The 18,822-nt window shown below is 33.8% G+C and overlaps 2 protein-coding genes across 7 annotated transcripts; both read left to right on the top strand.

Moving 5' to 3' along the window:
- The first annotated feature begins 1,071 nt into the window (after positions 1-1,071).
- On the top strand, positions 1,072-6,542 carry LOC113764062 (RNA pseudouridine synthase 1). Of its 6 annotated transcripts, XM_027308102.1 has the most exons (5): positions 1,072-1,412; positions 2,443-3,295; positions 5,094-5,495; positions 5,726-5,810; positions 5,963-6,542. In XM_027308102.1, exons 1-2 carry the CDS (start codon positions 1,124-1,126, stop codon positions 3,126-3,128), a joined length of 975 nt encoding a protein of 324 aa, XP_027163903.1. In that variant the 5' UTR covers positions 1,072-1,123; the 3' UTR covers positions 3,129-3,295; positions 5,094-5,495; positions 5,726-5,810; positions 5,963-6,542. The 6 variants fall into 6 exon arrangements, with proteins under 6 accessions (XP_027163903.1, XP_027163905.1, XP_027163904.1 ...); XM_027308104.1 differs by lacking the exon at positions 5,726-5,810 and having other exon boundaries at positions 5,094-5,157; XM_027308103.1 differs by lacking the exon at positions 5,726-5,810.
- Positions 6,543-7,342: 800 nt separating this feature from the next.
- On the top strand, positions 7,343-11,929 carry LOC113764061 (pyrophosphate-energized vacuolar membrane proton pump-like). The gene is made up of 8 exons (XM_027308100.1): positions 7,343-7,615; positions 8,345-8,919; positions 9,045-9,424; positions 9,513-9,599; positions 9,968-10,298; positions 10,801-11,211; positions 11,346-11,405; positions 11,511-11,929. The coding sequence occupies exons 1-8, from the start codon at positions 7,381-7,383 to the stop codon at positions 11,715-11,717; spliced, it is 2,286 nt and encodes a 761-aa protein (XP_027163901.1). The 5' UTR covers positions 7,343-7,380; the 3' UTR covers positions 11,718-11,929.
- The last annotated feature ends 6,893 nt before the right edge of the window (positions 11,930-18,822 follow it).

Raw genomic sequence — 18,822 nt, 5'->3', positions numbered from 1 at the left:
GGTTTCGTTTTTATTATTTTCTTGGTCTCCCTTTTTTCCTTCCGTAGATTTCGTTTTTGTTATTTTCCTAATAAAGTTTCTCTTAAATTTTCTTAGTCGGAGATAACTATTTCTCCTTGGGTTCCTAGTGAGATTTTGTGTTATTTTTCATTGTTTTGTTATTTAAATTTGAATTTACTTCAGATCTGGGAGATCCGAATTTATTTCATATTTGGGTCTATGTCGACAGATCTCATTATCTTTATTGGAGATTACAACTGTTGATTGGCAGATCTGATGATTGTTACATGCATAGAGTGGGCTGCAGTGATTTATTTTATGAGAAGATAATTTTAAAATTGATGGTACTTTTTAAATCTGTTCTTAATTTCTCAGGCCTTTTGTATCTATTAAATTGCAAATCTACAATTTTAGTGTATGTTTTATCTGCCATTAGGGCAATGATGTATATCAATCGTGCTGGACGATTTCCAGCAATCCATTAATGAAATATGTTTTGTTATAAAAAAAATCAAAATCATCCTTGAATAAATTCTAAATTTTAACCTTTTTTATTATTAGAAAATTTGAAATCTAAAAAGATAGACAATGACATCATAAAAACTAATTATTTAACATCAATATGAATAATCAAATGAGAACAGACTCTTAATAATCGTTTTTATATTATCACCATTGATTTAATATTAAAATGTTTAGATAGATACTTATTTGGTAATAGCCATAACTTGTAGTTTCTAAATAAAAATTTAAGATTTACTAAATAGTTTAAATTCCATTAAGAAAAATACTTCATTAGAACTTACAAGGAGAGAGACAAAATGAGATATTAAGATAATTTTAAAAAATATATAAAGTAACAAATTATTATTTACGATTTAGACCAAAAGCTCCTTTCCATTCATATATGGTATAGATAATTTACTAGTCTAATAAGAAAATAAAAAGCTTGCCAGAGGAGTAGTGGAGAAAAGTAAATGTGTATTTACCAAAATTTCAATTCCAGGAATAAAGGAAAACCTCCATTTCAATTTACTAAATGACCATAATGCCCTTGGTCCGCCATCTTCCTTCAGCCAATCTCCTCTCTGCATCTTTCTCCAAACCCCTGCGTTTCCTCTCAATGGCGACCAAGACCCACTTGGATTCCATCGATTCCCAGGTCAAAAACGACCCCACAAGTCTCCAAAATTACCCAGTACCCCTGTCCCCACCACTGCCCTCCATATCCAAGAACATAGAGCTCAACAGAGCCTTAACTGCTTCTTCAAGATCGTCCCTTTTTTCTCTTTCAAGAAATCATGTGCTTTTTGAAGACCAGTGGCTCATTGCTATTAACAAGCCTCAAGGGATTTACTGTGAGAATGTCTTGTCTGCTGTCCCGAGCCTACTCACCGATTCCACTGACTCAGGTAAAGTAGGGGCATAATTCAGCTCCTAAAAATTTGGACTTTTTATTTTATTTGATATTAGTATTATTGTTTTGCAGTTGCTGTTGAATGGGTTTGTAGTTTCATAATTTAGTAGCGTTGATTAAAAGTTTAGATTATATGGGGTTCGTAGATACAATGCTACGTGTACAGAAATTCCAAGTAGGAATGATTTTCGTGTGTGATGAATTCAACCCCTGCCAATGTAAGAAGTTGTTTATACCGTAGTATATACAAAATTAATCCTTTTGTCATATTCTTTGAGTTGAGAATATTGCTACCAAATTGCTCTACCTCTTGAACTTCTTCTTTACATTTGATGGAATGTGTATTAACGAGTAATGGATCTAGAAAGAAACGAAAAGAAAAAAAAAGTGAAGTTTGGGGGCTAAGTGCTTAATTGAAAGCAGGATGAGTAAAAAAGATAGTCAGGTGTGTGACAGTGTGAGAGAGATAGAGATGGAAGATGTGCACAATATTTTGCCTTTTCCATGGTTTTTGAATTTGGATGACTAGTGGGGAAGGTAAGAGGAGGAGGGCTTAATTACTCTTACAGATTTGTAAATGCTCTCACAGTTTAGTAATCTTCGGTTGACAGTCAAAATTAAAGGGTAAGATGGTTGACTAAGGGTTGGAATGAGAGTAAAACTAAATTAGTTGTGGCTTGATAACCTCTGAATACTTTATTTCATTGGCATTCTAAGAAATCCAATGTTTATTTTTCTCTAGATGTTGTCATTATTTATACTTCAGAAACTAAGTTAGTTTTGGCTTTACAACCTCCGAATTCGTTATTTGATGGACAGTCTAATAAATCCAACTGCAATGTTGATTTTTCTTTAGATTTTGCCATTATGTTGGATGCATTCTGATAATTGTCAAATGAAACAAAATAGTGAAGAAGTTAGTGTTACAATCGGGCTCACAAAATTTTAAAAAAAAAGTATTATAATTGGATAGGGTGGTTAGATATCATCATCTGAGGTCAAGTTTCCTGTAATCTGATTTCCAGGGACTGAAGTGAAGCTGACGGAGCTTCATCTAGCTAATAGACTTGATCGTGACACTAGTGGTATCATGATAATTACCAAGTCACATAAAGTGGCTGCCAAGCTTGTAAAAGCTTTTACAGAACACAAGGTCAGGAAAACATACATAGCTTCCTGTGTTGGTCAAGCTCCAAAATGGGTAAATATCACAATGAAGTCCGGTCATGGACGATCAAGGTACGGAGCCTGGCGTGTTTATGCTGCTTCAGATGTGGGTAAGACACTACCAGGCGGATCAATTGTCAAGGATATGGAAACCTTATTTGAAGTGTTATCAGTAAATGGGCAGGGGCAATTTAAGGAGTTTTCTGAATCAGGAAGAGACCTATCAGAAGTTATGATTATTGAACAGAAATCTGAAATTGATTGCAACTTGAAGAAAGATGAGATTTTGGTAAGAGCATACCCCAAGAGTGGAAGAACACATCAAATTCGCTTGCACTGCCAGTACCTGGGAATGCCTATTAGAGGGGATGTAAAATATGAAGGTGCCTATGAGTGGAAAGAAAGAACATATGATGGTCATGAGCTTCACGCAGAGAGCTTGTCCTTTGAGCATCCTGTTACTGCTGAAAATGTGTTAATTCAAGCACCTCTACCATCGTGGGCTTGCCAATTTTTTGAGTCTGAGCCATTGAGGACAAACTAAAGCTTTCAAAGTTCTAGGAATCATGTAGCAAGATACTACTCCTGTTCAGTTCCACAATAGCACATTAGTCCTGATTTACATTCATTATTAACAAGCCGCAGAAGGTTTTGGTGCGCTGCTTAATGAGATAACTTATTGCATCTGTGTATTGCAGTCGATGATATAAGGTTTGTGCTTATTCCTTTTTTAACTAGAAACTGATGGATATTCTTGGTGAAATCACTAGAATTGGATTTTGTGCAAAATACTTTACCTGTGCATCTGGTTGCTGCATAATTCTGATTCTGACAGGCTTGCAAGACAATATTTTGTTAATAAATCGTACAATAACATAACCATATGATTGTTGTTAGTGCAACAGAAATTTTTAAAAGGCAAGATAACATCAAAATGGTATTGATGAATCTCATGCATCTTCTGGTCAATGTACTTTTGAATGTTTCTACTTTCAAAACAATTGCTTTTTTGAATATCTCTGCCTTCCAATAAAATTATTGTCAGGTTATAGAAGTTACCCATCACTGCGTAAGACACTTAAAGAAGTCACCTTTTTCTCTGTTAATTTGATGAATGGGAGCTTGTCATTATCTACCTATATTACAAGCTGGTCTTAACAATAAGATGCTCATTCTCAAAGACTTCAGGACTATGAGAAGGTGACTACATATTGGGTTAAATAATTATCTAACAAGGATATATGCTATAAAAATGAATATAGATGTACCTAACTGATACCCTGTCCCCTCTCCCAAAGAGGAAAAAAAACTCCTTGTCAACAAAATGTATCATAATAGAAGCAGGAAAAGAGCTGCTAAGTGGTTTCCTTTGAACTGGTCGGTGTATCTAAATTTTTTCTATTAATTGGTAGGATTTTGTTCTTTCTGTGGTTATAAATTTTGGCATCCTTGAGTTGAAATGTACAAGAGTTAGAGTAACCTTATTCTGACAGTTGACTTCACTTAATGAGAATGTTGGCCTTGATCTTGTTTACATAAAATGACTTACTGTTCTGGATGTATACGTGTAAGAGGTGGGAGGCGCCAAAGAATTGGAGCTATCCTGGGGTGTTATTCTGTCTGTTCAACATAAATTTTGAATTAGCCTTTCTTATCCAAAGTAATTGAAAATTCACCGAGTAAAACAATAATTACTGAATGTCAAATAGCACCTTTTTCAGGAAAAATCAGTGCTTCTATACTCAATATAGCATCCTTTGTTACCTAATCATGCCCCAGTATCTAAAGAAGTCGTTGATTGATACTGCAAGCCTTGTTTTACTGGGTAGTTTACTGGTTTACAAGGAAGAGTGGGTGGTGTTCAGTTTCTCAGTTTGAAGAGTACTCAGTAAACACTCCGTCTAGTTGTTTGATTGGGTTACTTTTCTCACTTAGCTGAATTTGCCTGTTGCTGCTTCAGACTAGTTAGAGCAAGAAGCAAACCAGCTTCAATTGAATGGCTTGGGCTTGAGTTCATGTTAAAGTTCTTTCTCCGAGACTGATTTGGTTCTGAGAGTATGTGGACCTGGGCAAGGCTTGAATGCAGTTTGAAATTCTTCTTATTGATTTATCTCCTGTCTTTCTACAACGATCAAACGTCACACTGACCATGAGATTATCAAACATATCCCTACTTGGTTGAGTTTAAGAAATTGAGTTTGGGTCGCCCTCATACTCAAACACAATATTCAGTACAAGCCTAATCAACTGTTAGCTCAGCTCAGGCTTGATAATTTTTCCACCTGAAGCTTTATAATCATCTGTGCAATTTTTATTTAACATGTACTACTACATTAGGGACATGAATAACACACTATATTTTTATCTACTTCAACCCATAATAATACCTAGGATGAAGGACATTGGAAGTCTCCAAGAGTTACTCCACTGGCTTTGAGCTGCATGAATAAGTATAGTAATATCCACCTATCGATTGAATTTTTGACATATGGAACTTCATATGATGCAGAATCATGCGATTTGGAGATGAGATTGCTCCTACATTGCAGCAGATGGACTAGTGCATAATTGAGGTATAAGTAATCATCTTTAAATTCAAAATGAGCATCTCAGGGATTACTGCAGCGAGGAACATACACAGGAAACAGCAAAGAATCATGATCCTCTTCTGCTAGAAGTTCACGATAGCTGTGACTAGGATATGTGCTTTATGCCTGGAAACCTGGATCAAAACTCATCGTGTTTGACCAGAAACAGCCAGTAATTTGTCTTTGACTTCCAAGTTGCTCGGTGGACTTAGGATTCTGCTTTGAGTGATTAAATGTCATAGAGCCTTTTTCTTTGCTCTAAACGGTGAGGTGCTCGTTGGGCAAATATAAAATCTAGGATTTGGCTGGTTCAACAAGACCAGGTATTTGTTAGGTGAATAGACTTGCCAACATTTATAGTTAAGTGTATGGAATTTCGTGTTGAATATCTGGTCCAAACCATAGTTTTTGCATTTCCATTTATTATCCGTCCGTCCTTTTTATTCGTTTACTAAAGTTGATGAGACTTGTACTGAAGCACAGAGAGTGGCATCTTAGTAATGCCCTAAGGTAATAGAATTTTATGATTAACTCGTTAATTTCCACTTTGTAGTTTTCCAGCCGCCTATTCGGATTGTTTGCAGCCATGTGAAATTGAAGATTCTAAAGTCCTGGAGTTCTGTTCTTTCCTCTTTTAGGTTCTCTTGTCTGAAATGAGTTGAATTATTTCTTTCTGTACTGTGAAGTAAAACTATCCATGATATATAAGGAATTTCGGATTTCTCGAGTGATGTTTTTTGGATCGTTAGCAGTTATGAAAATTGACTTGCTACATGTTCTTCTATGCCAGATTAAACAACAGCAGTCTGATGTTCCAGAACTGATGTAAATTTTCACAGGGACGCCCATATGTGCATCAAATTTCAATCTTGGATACAGATCAGAACGTGGGCTTCCATGAACTATGATTAATTAAAAGAGGTATAAATGTGAATTCAAGACGCAGCAAAGGTGGGGAGATTCATTGCCAAGAATACAAATAAAGTTCTTTTACTTTTTCTGATATCCTTTCACGATGAAACTTTCAAATGAAGATCTCGACCATTGACTTTCCTGAAGGAACTTGCTGCGTAGCTACTAGCTACAGAGTACAGAGTCGCCTTGGACATCAAGCATCAGCACTTCAAAAGAGGCAACTTTGGACTTTTGTCACCTTAATTGCTAAAATATATTCCTCTTATCTTAAAAATTAAAACCCTTTTAGCTAACAGGATTTCCATACCAAACCTGTTGCATATGTAATCATGTCGTTAAGTTGACTGGATGTTTAGGCATGCATTACTCCTCTCTTTCTCTGTAGACATGGGACGTAAATTTTTATTACTCCTCTTAAGGAATTTGACTGTCATGGTGCAGTTACATTTATTGCCTGTAAAAATGCTTATGATCACTGGAAATGACATATTCTTGCATGTATCGCGGTGTTTGGGTTAGTCGGACGGTGACAGGATCAGTAAAGCTGCATTCAAGGACGTTAGTACGAGGATAAAATAATAGTATGGTTACGCAGGAAACAGGGAAATTGTGGGCTTTTTTTTTTTATTTTTTTTTTTATCACGGAGTAAACTACGGAGATCAGTCAAACTACTTTCGAATTTTGTATCCTTTGCTGATGTATTTGGAAAAGACTAATGGCGAAGCTTGATAGATACAATAATGGGTCAATCCAACATGGTTATGAGAAATTTGCAGGACGTAATCATGATTTAGAAAGGAGAAAACGTGTAGGAGGAGATCTTAGACTAATTTTTCAATGGGGAATACTCCTGATTTTAATTCTGGCTCCCTCTACTTGGTCTAGTAGCTTGCAAGTTTGAAACTTAACAAGGAAGCAAAAATGGGGACAGAACATTGACGAGGTTGCAAGATGTAACCTTTTGAAATTTAAGTACAAAGTAGCTGTTCTAGAAGTTTGAATAGTAAATGATATTCTTAAACCACTTGTCCATTTGGTCAATCCAACCAAGCTAAGTTAAGGATTTCCACATGCACCCCGCATGGAAAGCCATCAAAGATTAGTTTTCATTTGTAGCATCAAATTTTCATTTTCAGCAGGTTCAGGAGACTTTACTCTGTGGGATATAAAAAATATATTCAAAAAAAAAAAAACCGGAACAGGTCGCCAAGAAGTTATTTGATACATGTGTTTACATAGAAGGTAGTAATCCAAAGAAGTTAAAGGTGTTGAATTGGATAGAGTTTGCTGGAATGGGGTTGATGAGTGAGGCCTTTTCACAGACTCTGATTCCTGTGTGTGCTTTGATAGGCATTTTGTTTGCTTTAGTCCAGTGGTTTCTGGTTTCAAGGATAAGAGTAGCTTCAAGCGGTCCTGACAGTTACGAGGATCAGTTGATTGAAGAAGATGATGAACAAGTGGAAGGCATTGATTCGGCTGAGGTTGTTAACAAGAAGTGTGCTGAGATTCAAAATGCTATTTCTGTTGGTAAGACATCTCCGTGTCTCTCTCTTTTTCTTTCTGTGCACACTGTTGGGTATCTGTGTTTCTTTTTATCTTCTTCTTATCTTCTTTGATGATCCATCTATTGTGAAAATGGACGTACATTCTTAGACAGATTTCTAGTACTTTAGGTGTGTTTCTGGTTGTCCTTCATTAATGACCTTCTCCAGGAGTTCCGGTAGTTTCTAGTTCCCTTTATATAAACAGACACTACTCGTTCATCCTTTCTGCAGGTAATTCTGGTTAAACTGGTTAACCATATTTTGAGTTGCATGACATACCTGAGAAGGTTTTACAAACATATGTATTAAGATTTCGATTCTTCATGGTGACTTCAAACACAATGTTTATATGAAGAAAGGGATTGTCATCTATTATGACTTCAAACACAACATTGAACTAATTGGTTTGAAGTTTTCATACTTTTGATCCCTTTCTATTTTCGTTTAGAAACTTGAATACATCTTTGATACATCATTGGCGAGGATAAATTTCTGCAGAAGTTTAATATGAACATAATCAGAAACAAGATACACTAACTCTCTCCACGTCTGAAAAATTTAAAAAACAGAATTACAAATTCGTGTCTTGTATCTCCAAAGGATACCTTTATCTAGGTTCTTTAAATTGCAATTCTTTAATTTGAAGCCATTCAAGTAGTAGAAAATTTGCAATCTTTTTTTCGGAACTTACTCTCCACATGATTTTTGGCAGGTGCAACTTCGTTTCTGTTCACAGAGTACAAGTACCTTGGAATATTCATGTTCGTATTTGGTGTAATCATCTTCATATTCCTTGGATCAGTTAAAGGCTTTAGCACCAAAAGTGAACCCTGCACTTACAATGAAGGAAATCTCTGCAAGCCAGCTTTGGCCAATGCTATCTTCAGCACAATTGCCTTCTGGCTTGGATCCCTGACATCGGTTCTCTCAGGTTTCTTAGGAATGAAGATTGCTACATTTGCCAATGCAAGGACAACTTTGGAGGCAAGGAAAGGAATTGGGAAGGCATTCATAACAGCCTTCCGTTCTGGTGCAGTGATGGGTTTCCTGCTTGCAGCCAATGGCCTCTTGGTGCTTTATGTAACCATAAACTTATTCAAACTATATTACGAGGATGATTGGGAGGGACTCTACGAATCGATCACTGGTTATGGTCTTGGAGGGTCTTCTATGGCACTCTTTGGAAGAGTTGGAGGTGGAATCTATACAAAAGCAGCAGATGTTGGGGCTGACCTAGTTGGCAAAGTTGAGAAGAATATACCCGAAGATGATCCCCGTAACCCAGCTGTAACTTCTCTCTTTATGCTTTTCCTAGAGGATCTCATTCATCTAGCACTAGTAGTATGTGTACCATTGTCAATCTGCCAATGTAGAAGGAACTATTTTAAATTACAAACGTGATCCCTTTGCAGGTTATTGCAGACAACGTTGGCGATAATGTTGGAGACATTGCCGGAATGGGTTCTGACTTATTTGGATCTTATGCTGAATCATCCTGTGCAGCACTCTTTGTTGCCTCAATTTCATCTTTTGGTATACACCATGACTATGCAGCGATGTCTTATCCTCTAATTATTAGCTCTGTGGGGATAATCGTTTGCTTGATAACAACTGTTATTGCAACTGATGTTGTTGAGATTAAAACTGTCAGTGAGATTGAACCATCTTTGAAGAGGCAACTTCTTATCTCAACTGTTCTTATGACTGTTGGGATAGCTGGAGTAAGCTTCCTTGTTTTACCATCAAAGTTCACTTTGTTCGACTTTGGGACTGACAAAGTTGTGAAGAACTGGTATTCATCTGGGACCTGATGTTTGTACTCTCTTCTTCTCGTCCATCTTGTATATGCAGTTTTATGATCCTAATGGGTACACTTACAGGCATCTTTTTTTCTGCGTTTCCATTGGCTTATGGGCTGGCTTGGTGATTGGATACGTTACTGAGTATTATACTAGCAATGCTTACAGGTAAGCTGTCTTAAATTGTCCTTGGCTTTCTTTCTGTGTGTGCTGTTAATTGGGACATGGCTTTCAGTACTTTTATTGGCCTCATTACCCATTTTATGTATTTGGTAGATCCTAAACGTGGACGCCATAAACATGAAACTGGTACTTAATATAGATTCCATCCATATTTTACCAGTCACTCTTGAGCATTAAGTAGACAAATTCTTGGTTGACATTTATTCACAACCTAATGCGTAGAGTATATGCATTCTCTTTGAACTCTTATCAGTTGCTTTTTTGCCCACTTTTGTTGAGAGAGAGAGATGATGTTTAATTGTGGATATATCAGTTCTTAAGTATACATAAACGGTTTCTGTAAAATCTTGCAGTCCGGTGCAGGATGTTGCAGATTCTTGTAGAACTGGTGCAGCAACAAATGTAATCTTTGGGTTAGCTCTGGGATACAAGTCTGTTATCATTCCCATATTTGCCATAGCCATTGCTATTTATGTAAGCTTCAGCTTGGCTGCAATGTATGGTATTGCAATGTCAGCTTTGGGAATGCTCAGCACTATCGCCACTGGACTTGCAATTGATGCTTATGGCCCAATAAGTGACAATGCTGGTGGTATAGCAGAAATGGCTGGAATGAGCCACAGGATTCGTGAAAGAACAGATGCTCTGGATGCCGCCGGAAACACAACAGCTGCAATTGGCAAGGCAAGTTCCTGATAGCCAAAAACTTGGTAGCATCAGTTTATGTAGAAACTGGGGAAATTAAGGATGGTAACTTTTACATATGGACTATAATGTAGCCAAAATGGTTTGGTAAATCAGTTATACAAGAGATGATAAGTGGTTTTCTGATTGCCAAAGCTACTTTTGCAATATTGGGTGGTTAAATTAGTATATAACAAACTAACTCACGAAGAGAAATCCAGAAATTACTAATCCATGATCTGTAACTCAACTGAGAGAAGATAACTAGGGTGACTAAGTAGTTAGCCTCCCATTTATGGCTTTCAAATCCTGGAAGTTCTTCTGAAGGCATCCTTCTAGCCCTTTGAGTTTGGGCAAAATCATTAACTTATATGTCAAAAGATAATTCTCCCCAGAAGATTCACCAATCACATAGCTTCACAAGTCACTAAAAAGCGATGATCTTTTTTATGTCCTAAAGAGAGAAGTTCTCAAACAGGCTTAATTATTCTGGTGCATTCAGGGTTTTGCGATTGGATCAGCTGCTCTGGTTTCTCTTGCTCTCTTCGGTGCTTATGTAAGCAGAGCTGGTATCAAGACTGTTGATGTCTTGACTCCAAAAGTCTTCATTGGCTTAATTGTTGGGGCCATGCTTCCTTATTGGTTCTCAGCAATGACAATGAAGAGCGTAGGAAGTGCAGCACTGAAAATGGTCGAAGAGGTCAGGCGACAATTTAACACCATGCCTGGGCTTATAGAAGGAACAAGAAAACCAGACTACGCAACATGTGTAAAGATTTCAACCGATGCTTCGCTCAAGGAAATGATACCACCAGGTGCTCTTGTTATGCTAACACCATTAATTGCTGGTACTTTATTCGGGGTCGAAACTCTGGCTGGTCTGCTTGCTGGCTCCCTTGTTTCTGGTGTTCAGGTATACTTGTTATTCTGAACCGCTTACCTGAATAGCCAGCCATATCTGTCTTTGAAAGTTGCATTGTGAAACAGTACTATTTATGCGTGATGTATAAATGATCATGTATACTTGGTGTTATTATCCTTTCTTAGGTAGCCATCTCCGCTTCTAACACAGGAGGGGCATGGGACAATGCCAAGAAGTACATAGAGGTAAGATAATCTGCCTCGATCAACCCTTCAAGGTGTCGTTTTATCATTACCTATTGTGATGGATACTGATTTTTCTGCCCCAATCGGGTTGCTTGCTTGCTGCAGGCTGGTGCTTCAGAACATGCTCGAACGCTGGGGCCTAAGGGATCAGATGCTCACAAAGCTGCTGTAATTGGTGACACAGTTGGAGATCCCCTCAAGGACACTTCTGGTCCATCGTTGAATATCTTGATCAAGCTCATGGCCGTAGAATCATTAGTTTTCGCTCCTTTCTTCGCAAGCCACGGGGGATTGCTGTTCAAATATCTTTGAGATTGAAGCTGTTACAAAACCAGGCCATCAAATCAAAGTGCATCAGTTTTGACATCACAAGAGAAACTTGTTGATCAACGAATATTTCAAGAAAAGATTAAATCACTTAGCAATGTTGACAAGAGCAACATCATTTGATAATTTATGTTGTAAGTTGACTTGTATTACTATTTGTCTACATTCATGGCATCAATGTATTATAGTTTCAGATCCACCTTTGGGAATAAAATGAAAAGAGAGAGTGAGAAGTATGGGAATAAAAAGCAGCAAAAGAAAAATCACCACAAGATTGCGTTATTTATTTATTTTTTTCAGTAGGAGCGGGATGAAATTTAAGAAATGAGGATTTCAATCGTGATCTCCATTTCGTGGGCTTTTTTTTTTTTTTTGTGTATAGTTTTGTTAAATATTTCCGGATGGACATAAATGCTCCTAACCTTGAGGAAATTTTAAACATAAAAAAAGGAAGGCAAAAAAAAAAAAACTTCAACAACGAAAATGGATGGAATGGTTAGTAATACTTTTACACAATTAAAAGTGTTGTGGTCTATTTGAAACTCTTAAATAGTTGAGTGACTAAATTACAATCAGAATAATAAATTAATTTTTGTTGCCATTCTTCAAGTTTAAGTATTATCCAACAAAAGCCAAGGCTCCTAATAAACGCCCTAACGGATCCAACTCAGAAGCACATGACCCATTCCTCAGGTCTTTTCCTACTAATTTATGTGCCTCCACCATTTCATCTACTTATCTTATGGATCTGGTCATTGACCAAAGTTGGCAATCTCTGCAGCTCACCAATAATCACCATAAATAGGAAAAAGGTGCCAAAGTCACCATCATTCTAATCATCAATATATATGCAGTAGGGCTTGTCCACTACATTGCTGCCTTTTCTTGCCTTTCAATTCAAGCATCCATTGAAAACAGATTTACAGACTTACACTAACTTGTAGTATTATTGTCCCACCATACATATTACTAAAAAAAAGCAGGGTAAAAATACATGTTACATAGACTTTTACCATGCCGTGGGGGAAAAAAACCTTAATTAGCACAAAACAACACGTATATAGAAGGCACTTAGAATGATATATAATTTGTTCTATTTCATTTGTTTGTTTTGAAAGGACCATAAACCCTTTTTTCTTCTTTTGGAGATGTAGTTTAATTTGCTATGGAAATGTCCTTTTTAGAAGAGGGCAATGATCGAAAAACTATTGCCTAGGATTTTCTAAAGAAAGATTCTTCTCTCCTAATGTCTTCTAGTGAGAGTTTCTTCTCTCCTAGATTGTTCCGACGAGAGTTTTATTCTCTTCTGAGTTTTTCCTTGTGAGAGTTTTTAAGATTTTTATCTTTGTGAAATTTGAGATTTTGTAAATTTAGAATCTAGTTTCTCATATCTGCAATTTCTTCATTATCGTCAGATCTAAATTTCTTTTTGGACTTGGACCAGTTTTAATCAGATCTGATTGTCAGTGGACATGCATTGATGTATTGAGCTACAGTGATTCATCCGGAAGAAAGATATATATATATATATATATTTTTTTTTTGATAATAAAACATATTTCATTAAAGGATTACTGGAAATCGTCCAGCACAATTGAGATACATTGCTGCCCTGATGGCAGATAAACATGCACTAAAATTATAGATCTGCAATTTAACAAATACATAAGATTTGAGAAATTAATGACAGATCTAAAAAGTACCATAAATTTGAAAAACATTTCATCATAGAAAAAGTCGGATGAAAGATATATAGGAGCATCGATATTATCTTTATTTGTATTATTTTCTTAGATCTGTTATATTTATTGATTTCAAATCTATATATATCTGTGTCATGTTTGTTTGATATATTTTCTACCATTAGTGCAGATTTGTTTGAATGAAATGATCTTATATATATATATATATAAGTGTGCAATGATCTAAAGAGCAAGGGTGTACACAAATCTAGTCAAGTCAAACATCTAAATGTTCAAATTTATTTTAACGAGTTTGAATTTGTGTTCAAGATTGGTTTGTTAATCTATTGAGTCGAATTCATATGAGATGCTATAGAACCAAACTCGAGTCAAATTCCTGTAGTTTGAATTTTTTGAGCCATAGATATAGAAGTCAGAAGATTATTGTGGTTTGTGTCGAAGGCCCATAATGGCTAACATCCCATGAGGAGAGCCTTGACTTGCAACGTTGTCTGACTGGTAATTTTGATATAAGTTGCTTTCTATTGGATCTATCCTATCATTTGGTTCAATTAAGAGTCAATGGTATCAGAATCTTCTAAAGTTCACCAATCACTTTCACTTCCACCTTTGAGAGAATATAAAATCGTCAATCTTGCAATGCTCATTTTCTTTTTGGTTTAGGGTCCCCTTGAATTATACTCCCTCCGTCCCAAAATGTTTGTCGTATATTGAAATTGTAACTTTTTTTAAAAATAGTGGATCGATAGTGATGTTAATGAATTTGGTTTTACAATTATTCTCGAAAATTCAAATTTTAAATTTGAATTTCATATGAAATATAACATTGAAAAGATAAATCAAAAGTAAAAATAAAAAGTATAACATTTTCAATAAAATAGGGTGGAGTGAGTATCAATCTTCTCAAAAGTACCAAAGTAATCTAAAATGGTGTGAAGCATGTGCTTGAATTCGAATTGTCATTTTGGTTTAGGAATTAGGAGACGTGGAAATCTGACGAGACTAGATCAAGAAAACCAAACAATAAGTTCACGCTTTCAAAACAGAGTCAGTACCCTTTTGCGGATTTGCATTAACAGCCAATCCCTACGTCTAATGGTGTATAAAAATATTCGTTTTAAAGCTAAATCAGTATTAGAAAAAGAAACATGAATGTTTTTATATCCTATAACTAATAAGATTGATACTTGCAAGAGAGCAATGATCTTATCTTAAGACAAAAATTATTAATTTGCAAGAAAACTACTAATTGGAGTAATTATCTTGGAGAAATGAAAAAATATACTGTAACGATGTAATGTATGTGAGGTAAAAAAAGTGATTGAAAATGTGTTAAAGAGAATTTTTTTTTACGAAAATTAACAATCCAAACAAGGTCTAATTTTATTATAAATTTTGAACTTTTGTACTTGTTTCTTTAAGCTCTTAGGGTACCATACTTAATTTTGTATTCCTTTGTCTCTTAATCGGATATTAGTGGTACACTGATGGACCATAATTGTTCTTTTTTTAAAATTGAATCTGTCTCGTTAAGATATATTTCAAGTATCATATTTTTGAAAATATAAGATTGATTAAGAAAAGTAAATAAATAAAAGGGAGACTAGGTAAGATTAAATAGAAAAAGTGATAAATGCAATAAAAGGGAAAATACCGGTTTTCATCCCCAAACTTTGGGCACAAGACACATTTCGTCCCTCATCTTTCGGGCTTGACACATTTGGTGTCTGAATTAACAATTTTTGACCAAATGTCATCCTCAAACGGCAATTTAGCCAACCTTTAACGGACCGTTAAGTAAATGTGGCTATTTGAAGCAAAATCAGGTGAAAAAATGACGTTGTCTTCACTTTCCCTTTTTCTTTCACTTCAACAACTTCCTCTGCAAATTTCCAAGACTAAGCTCCTACTGCAAATTTCTCTGAGAGTAAACCCCCTCTTCCAATTATAAATATATAATTATAATTATATAATACATATAAATATTACTTATACTAATATTTTATATAATTATAATGTATATTAGATATTAAATCTAATCATTATATAATTTTATATTCATAATAATAAATATAATTATAATTATCTAATTTATTAATATTATATACACATATATATTATAAGGGATAATTTCAGAAACCTCCCCTAAATTAGCTTATGGAAAAATGGGAAAATGGATAATTTATGGAGAAAAGTCGTAAAGAGCTGGTGTTTTATTGGAGAACTGGTTTATTTTTATTTTATCCGATAAATAAATTTGTTTATGAAAAAATGGGTACTCTGTTCTTATAATAGAAGAAAGCCATAAAGAGCTGAAGTTTTATTCGAAAACGAGTTTATTTTTATTTTATTCAATAAATAAATTTATTTATGAAAAAATGGGTACTCTGTTCTTATAATGGAGGAAAACCCTAAAGAGCTAGTCTTTTATGGAAAAGTGATGCTTTATAGAAAGTGACCGCGATTTGGTTTATGAAATTATCCAAAAAAAAATTAGAATGAATTTGTTTATTTAATTAAATAATTATTATATATATATTTATATAATGCATTATATAATTATACTAATATTATTATAAAATATATAATTATAACTATATTATATATATAAATATTAATTATACTAATATATTATATGATTATAAAGTATATTATATATTAATTATAATTTTTAGTAGGGTAAAAAACAAAAAAACCCCCTGTGATAAACCTAATACACAGAAAAGCCCCCCATGGTTTCAAAATATACAACACGACCCCTCATGCTTTGAACTAAATTGTAAAGGTGACGGAATCCGTTAAACTTAACGGAAATGGTCAAAATGACCAAAATACCCTGATATAATTCAACAAAAAAACAGCTCAAAAAATCATTTATTTTATTTTCTAAGTAGAGAGAATTGAGAGTTAAGGGGTAGAATAGGTATATTTGATAAAAATTAGGTATAAAAAATTTTTTTTAGGTTCCAATATGTCATTTCCGTTAAGTTTAACGGATTCCGTCACCTTTACAATTTAGTTCAAAGCATGAGGGGTCGTGTTGTATATTTTGAAACCATGGGGGGCTTTTCTGTGTATTAGGTTTATCACAGGGGGCTTTTTTGTTTTTAACCCTTTTTAGTATATATTAGCATATTTATAATAATAAATATAATTATAATTATATAATATATTATTACTATACACACATATATATTATAAATATATGCACATACAATATATATTTATAAATATATATATAAAAATATATTATAGTTATTACCCTAAATATATTAGAGTTATTAGGGTTATTATAGTTATTATAGTTATTACCCTAAATATATTATAGTTATTAGGGTATATACCCTAATAATATATTTATATATATATTTATAAATGTATATTATATGTGCATATATTTTAATATATATGTGTATATAGTAATAATATATTATATAATTATATTTATATTTATTATGATAAATATACTAAAAATTATAATTAATATATAATATACTTTATACTCATAAAATATATTAGTATAATTATATAATGCATTATGTAAATATATATAATAATTATTTAATTAAATAAACAAATTCATTCTAAATTGTTTTTTTGGATAATTTCATAAACCAAATCGCGGTCACTTTCTGTAAAGTATCGCTTTCCCATAAAAGACTAGCTCTTTAGGGCTTTCCTCCATTATAAGAACAGAGTACCCATTTTTTCATAAATAAATTTATTTATCGAATAAAATAAAAATAAACTCATTTTCCAATAAAACTTCAGCTCTTTATGGCTTTCCTCTATTATAAGAACAGAGTACCCATTTTTTCATAAACAAATTTATTTATCAGATAAAATAAAAATAAACCAGTTCTCCAATAAAACACCAGCTCTTTATGGCTTTTCTCCATAAATTATCCATTTTCCCATTTTTCCATAAGCTAATTTAGGGGAGGTTTATGAAATTATCCCTTATAATATATATGAGTATATAATATCAATAAATTATATAATTATAATTATATTTATTATTATGAATATAAGGTTATATAATGATTAAATTTAATATCTAATATACATTATAATTATATAAAATATTAGTATAAGTAATATTTATATGTATTATATAATTATAATTATATATTTATAATTGGAGGAGGGGGTTTACTCTCGGAGAAATTTGCAGTAGGAGCTTAGTCTTGGAAATTTGCAGAGGAAATGAACACAACGTCATTTTCCATCTGATTTTGCTTCGGTTAGCCACATTTACTTAACGGTCCGTTAAATGTTGGTTAAATTGCCGTTTGAGGATGACATTTGATAAAAAATTGTTAATTCAGACACCAAATGTGTCATGCCCAAAAGATGAGGGACGAAATGTGTCTTGTGCCCAAAGTTTGGGGATGAAAACCGGTATTTTCCCTGCAATAAAAGGTAATAATTATGGATTAATCTTTCCTAAACTGACAATGTAGCGTTGGATGAATGATAAATATGCCAAATTTGAATTTGAAATTTAACTATTGCACACATGTCATGAATCAAACGGTGATAGTGTATACACTGTCAGTGTATATAAGATTTACTCAATAATTATTAGTATGTGTATATATGGAGTAGGTTACGTGAATTTTAAGTGTGGTTAACGAATGTCTATTGAAAAAACCCTTTAAAATTCATTCAACAACTGTCAAGTAATTGCATTAAGTTATTAGTGGTAGATCTAAAAGTCAAAAATTACACTTTAGGTAAAATATTAATTTTGGAAACTTTAGTTCACGCTGGTGTTAAGCATTCCTCATGTCTATGGAATGAGGTCCATGAATCATTAGAAACACATGAAATCTAGATCGAGAAACCATTTAGCGAATAAGTAAACAAAAAATTGCATTTTCAAAAATCTTCGTCCAAATCAGTCATCAATTAAATCAAAAAAGTGTGGTTGATTCTAATTTGAGAAATACTTGGATTGCATTTTAATTTAAAGTAATCTAAAGAAATCTACACTTTGAACCAGAAAATCCAAATCTAACCCGTAAAGATAAACCAATTTGATGCACAATATTTATCTTCAATGACTCGGATTCGTTACAAATTATTTTCCTCATATAATGAATTAGCTTCTACAAGAAAAATTTTATTCAACAAATCGAATCGAATCAAATCGAATTTAACTCACTCAATACTCGAATCAAATTCAAATTGATACGAGGTTGTTCAAACTTGATTCACCAATTAATCAACTTAAATTTGCATAGCATTATATGTTCGATAAATTTCAAACTCGAAAAAGCTCGTTCAATCTTGTTTCGATAAATAAACAAGTCAAATTTGATATTCCACATTTTAACCCCACTTCTTTGTTTTTTTTCTTCGTCTAGAATAAAAAGTTTGCTGGT

Source organism: Coffea eugenioides, chromosome 2 (genome assembly GCF_003713205.1).
Source record: "Coffea eugenioides isolate CCC68of chromosome 2, Ceug_1.0, whole genome shotgun sequence".
NCBI classification, from domain to species: domain Eukaryota; kingdom Viridiplantae; phylum Streptophyta; class Magnoliopsida; order Gentianales; family Rubiaceae; genus Coffea; species Coffea eugenioides.
The sequence above is the reverse complement of the archived record's forward strand: the minus strand, read 5'-3'. Positions and strand labels throughout refer to the sequence as shown.

Excerpts from the sequence above, each read along its gene's own strand:
- LOC113764062 (XM_027308106.1), top strand. The coding sequence starts at position 1,124 with ATGGCGACCAAGACCCACTTGGATTCCATCGATTCCCAGGTCAAAAAC. Across the intron at positions 1,413-2,442 it reads CACCGATTCCACTGACTCAG|GGACTGAAGTGAAGCTGACG; the intron begins GTAAAGTAGGGG and ends TCTGATTTCCAG.
- LOC113764061 (XM_027308100.1), top strand. The coding sequence starts at position 7,381 with ATGGGGTTGATGAGTGAGGCCTTTTCACAGACTCTGATTCCTGTGTGT. Across the intron at positions 10,299-10,800 it reads CAACAGCTGCAATTGGCAAG|GGTTTTGCGATTGGATCAGC; the intron begins GCAAGTTCCTGA and ends TGGTGCATTCAG. Across the intron at positions 11,212-11,345 it reads CCCTTGTTTCTGGTGTTCAG|GTAGCCATCTCCGCTTCTAA; the intron begins GTATACTTGTTA and ends ATCCTTTCTTAG.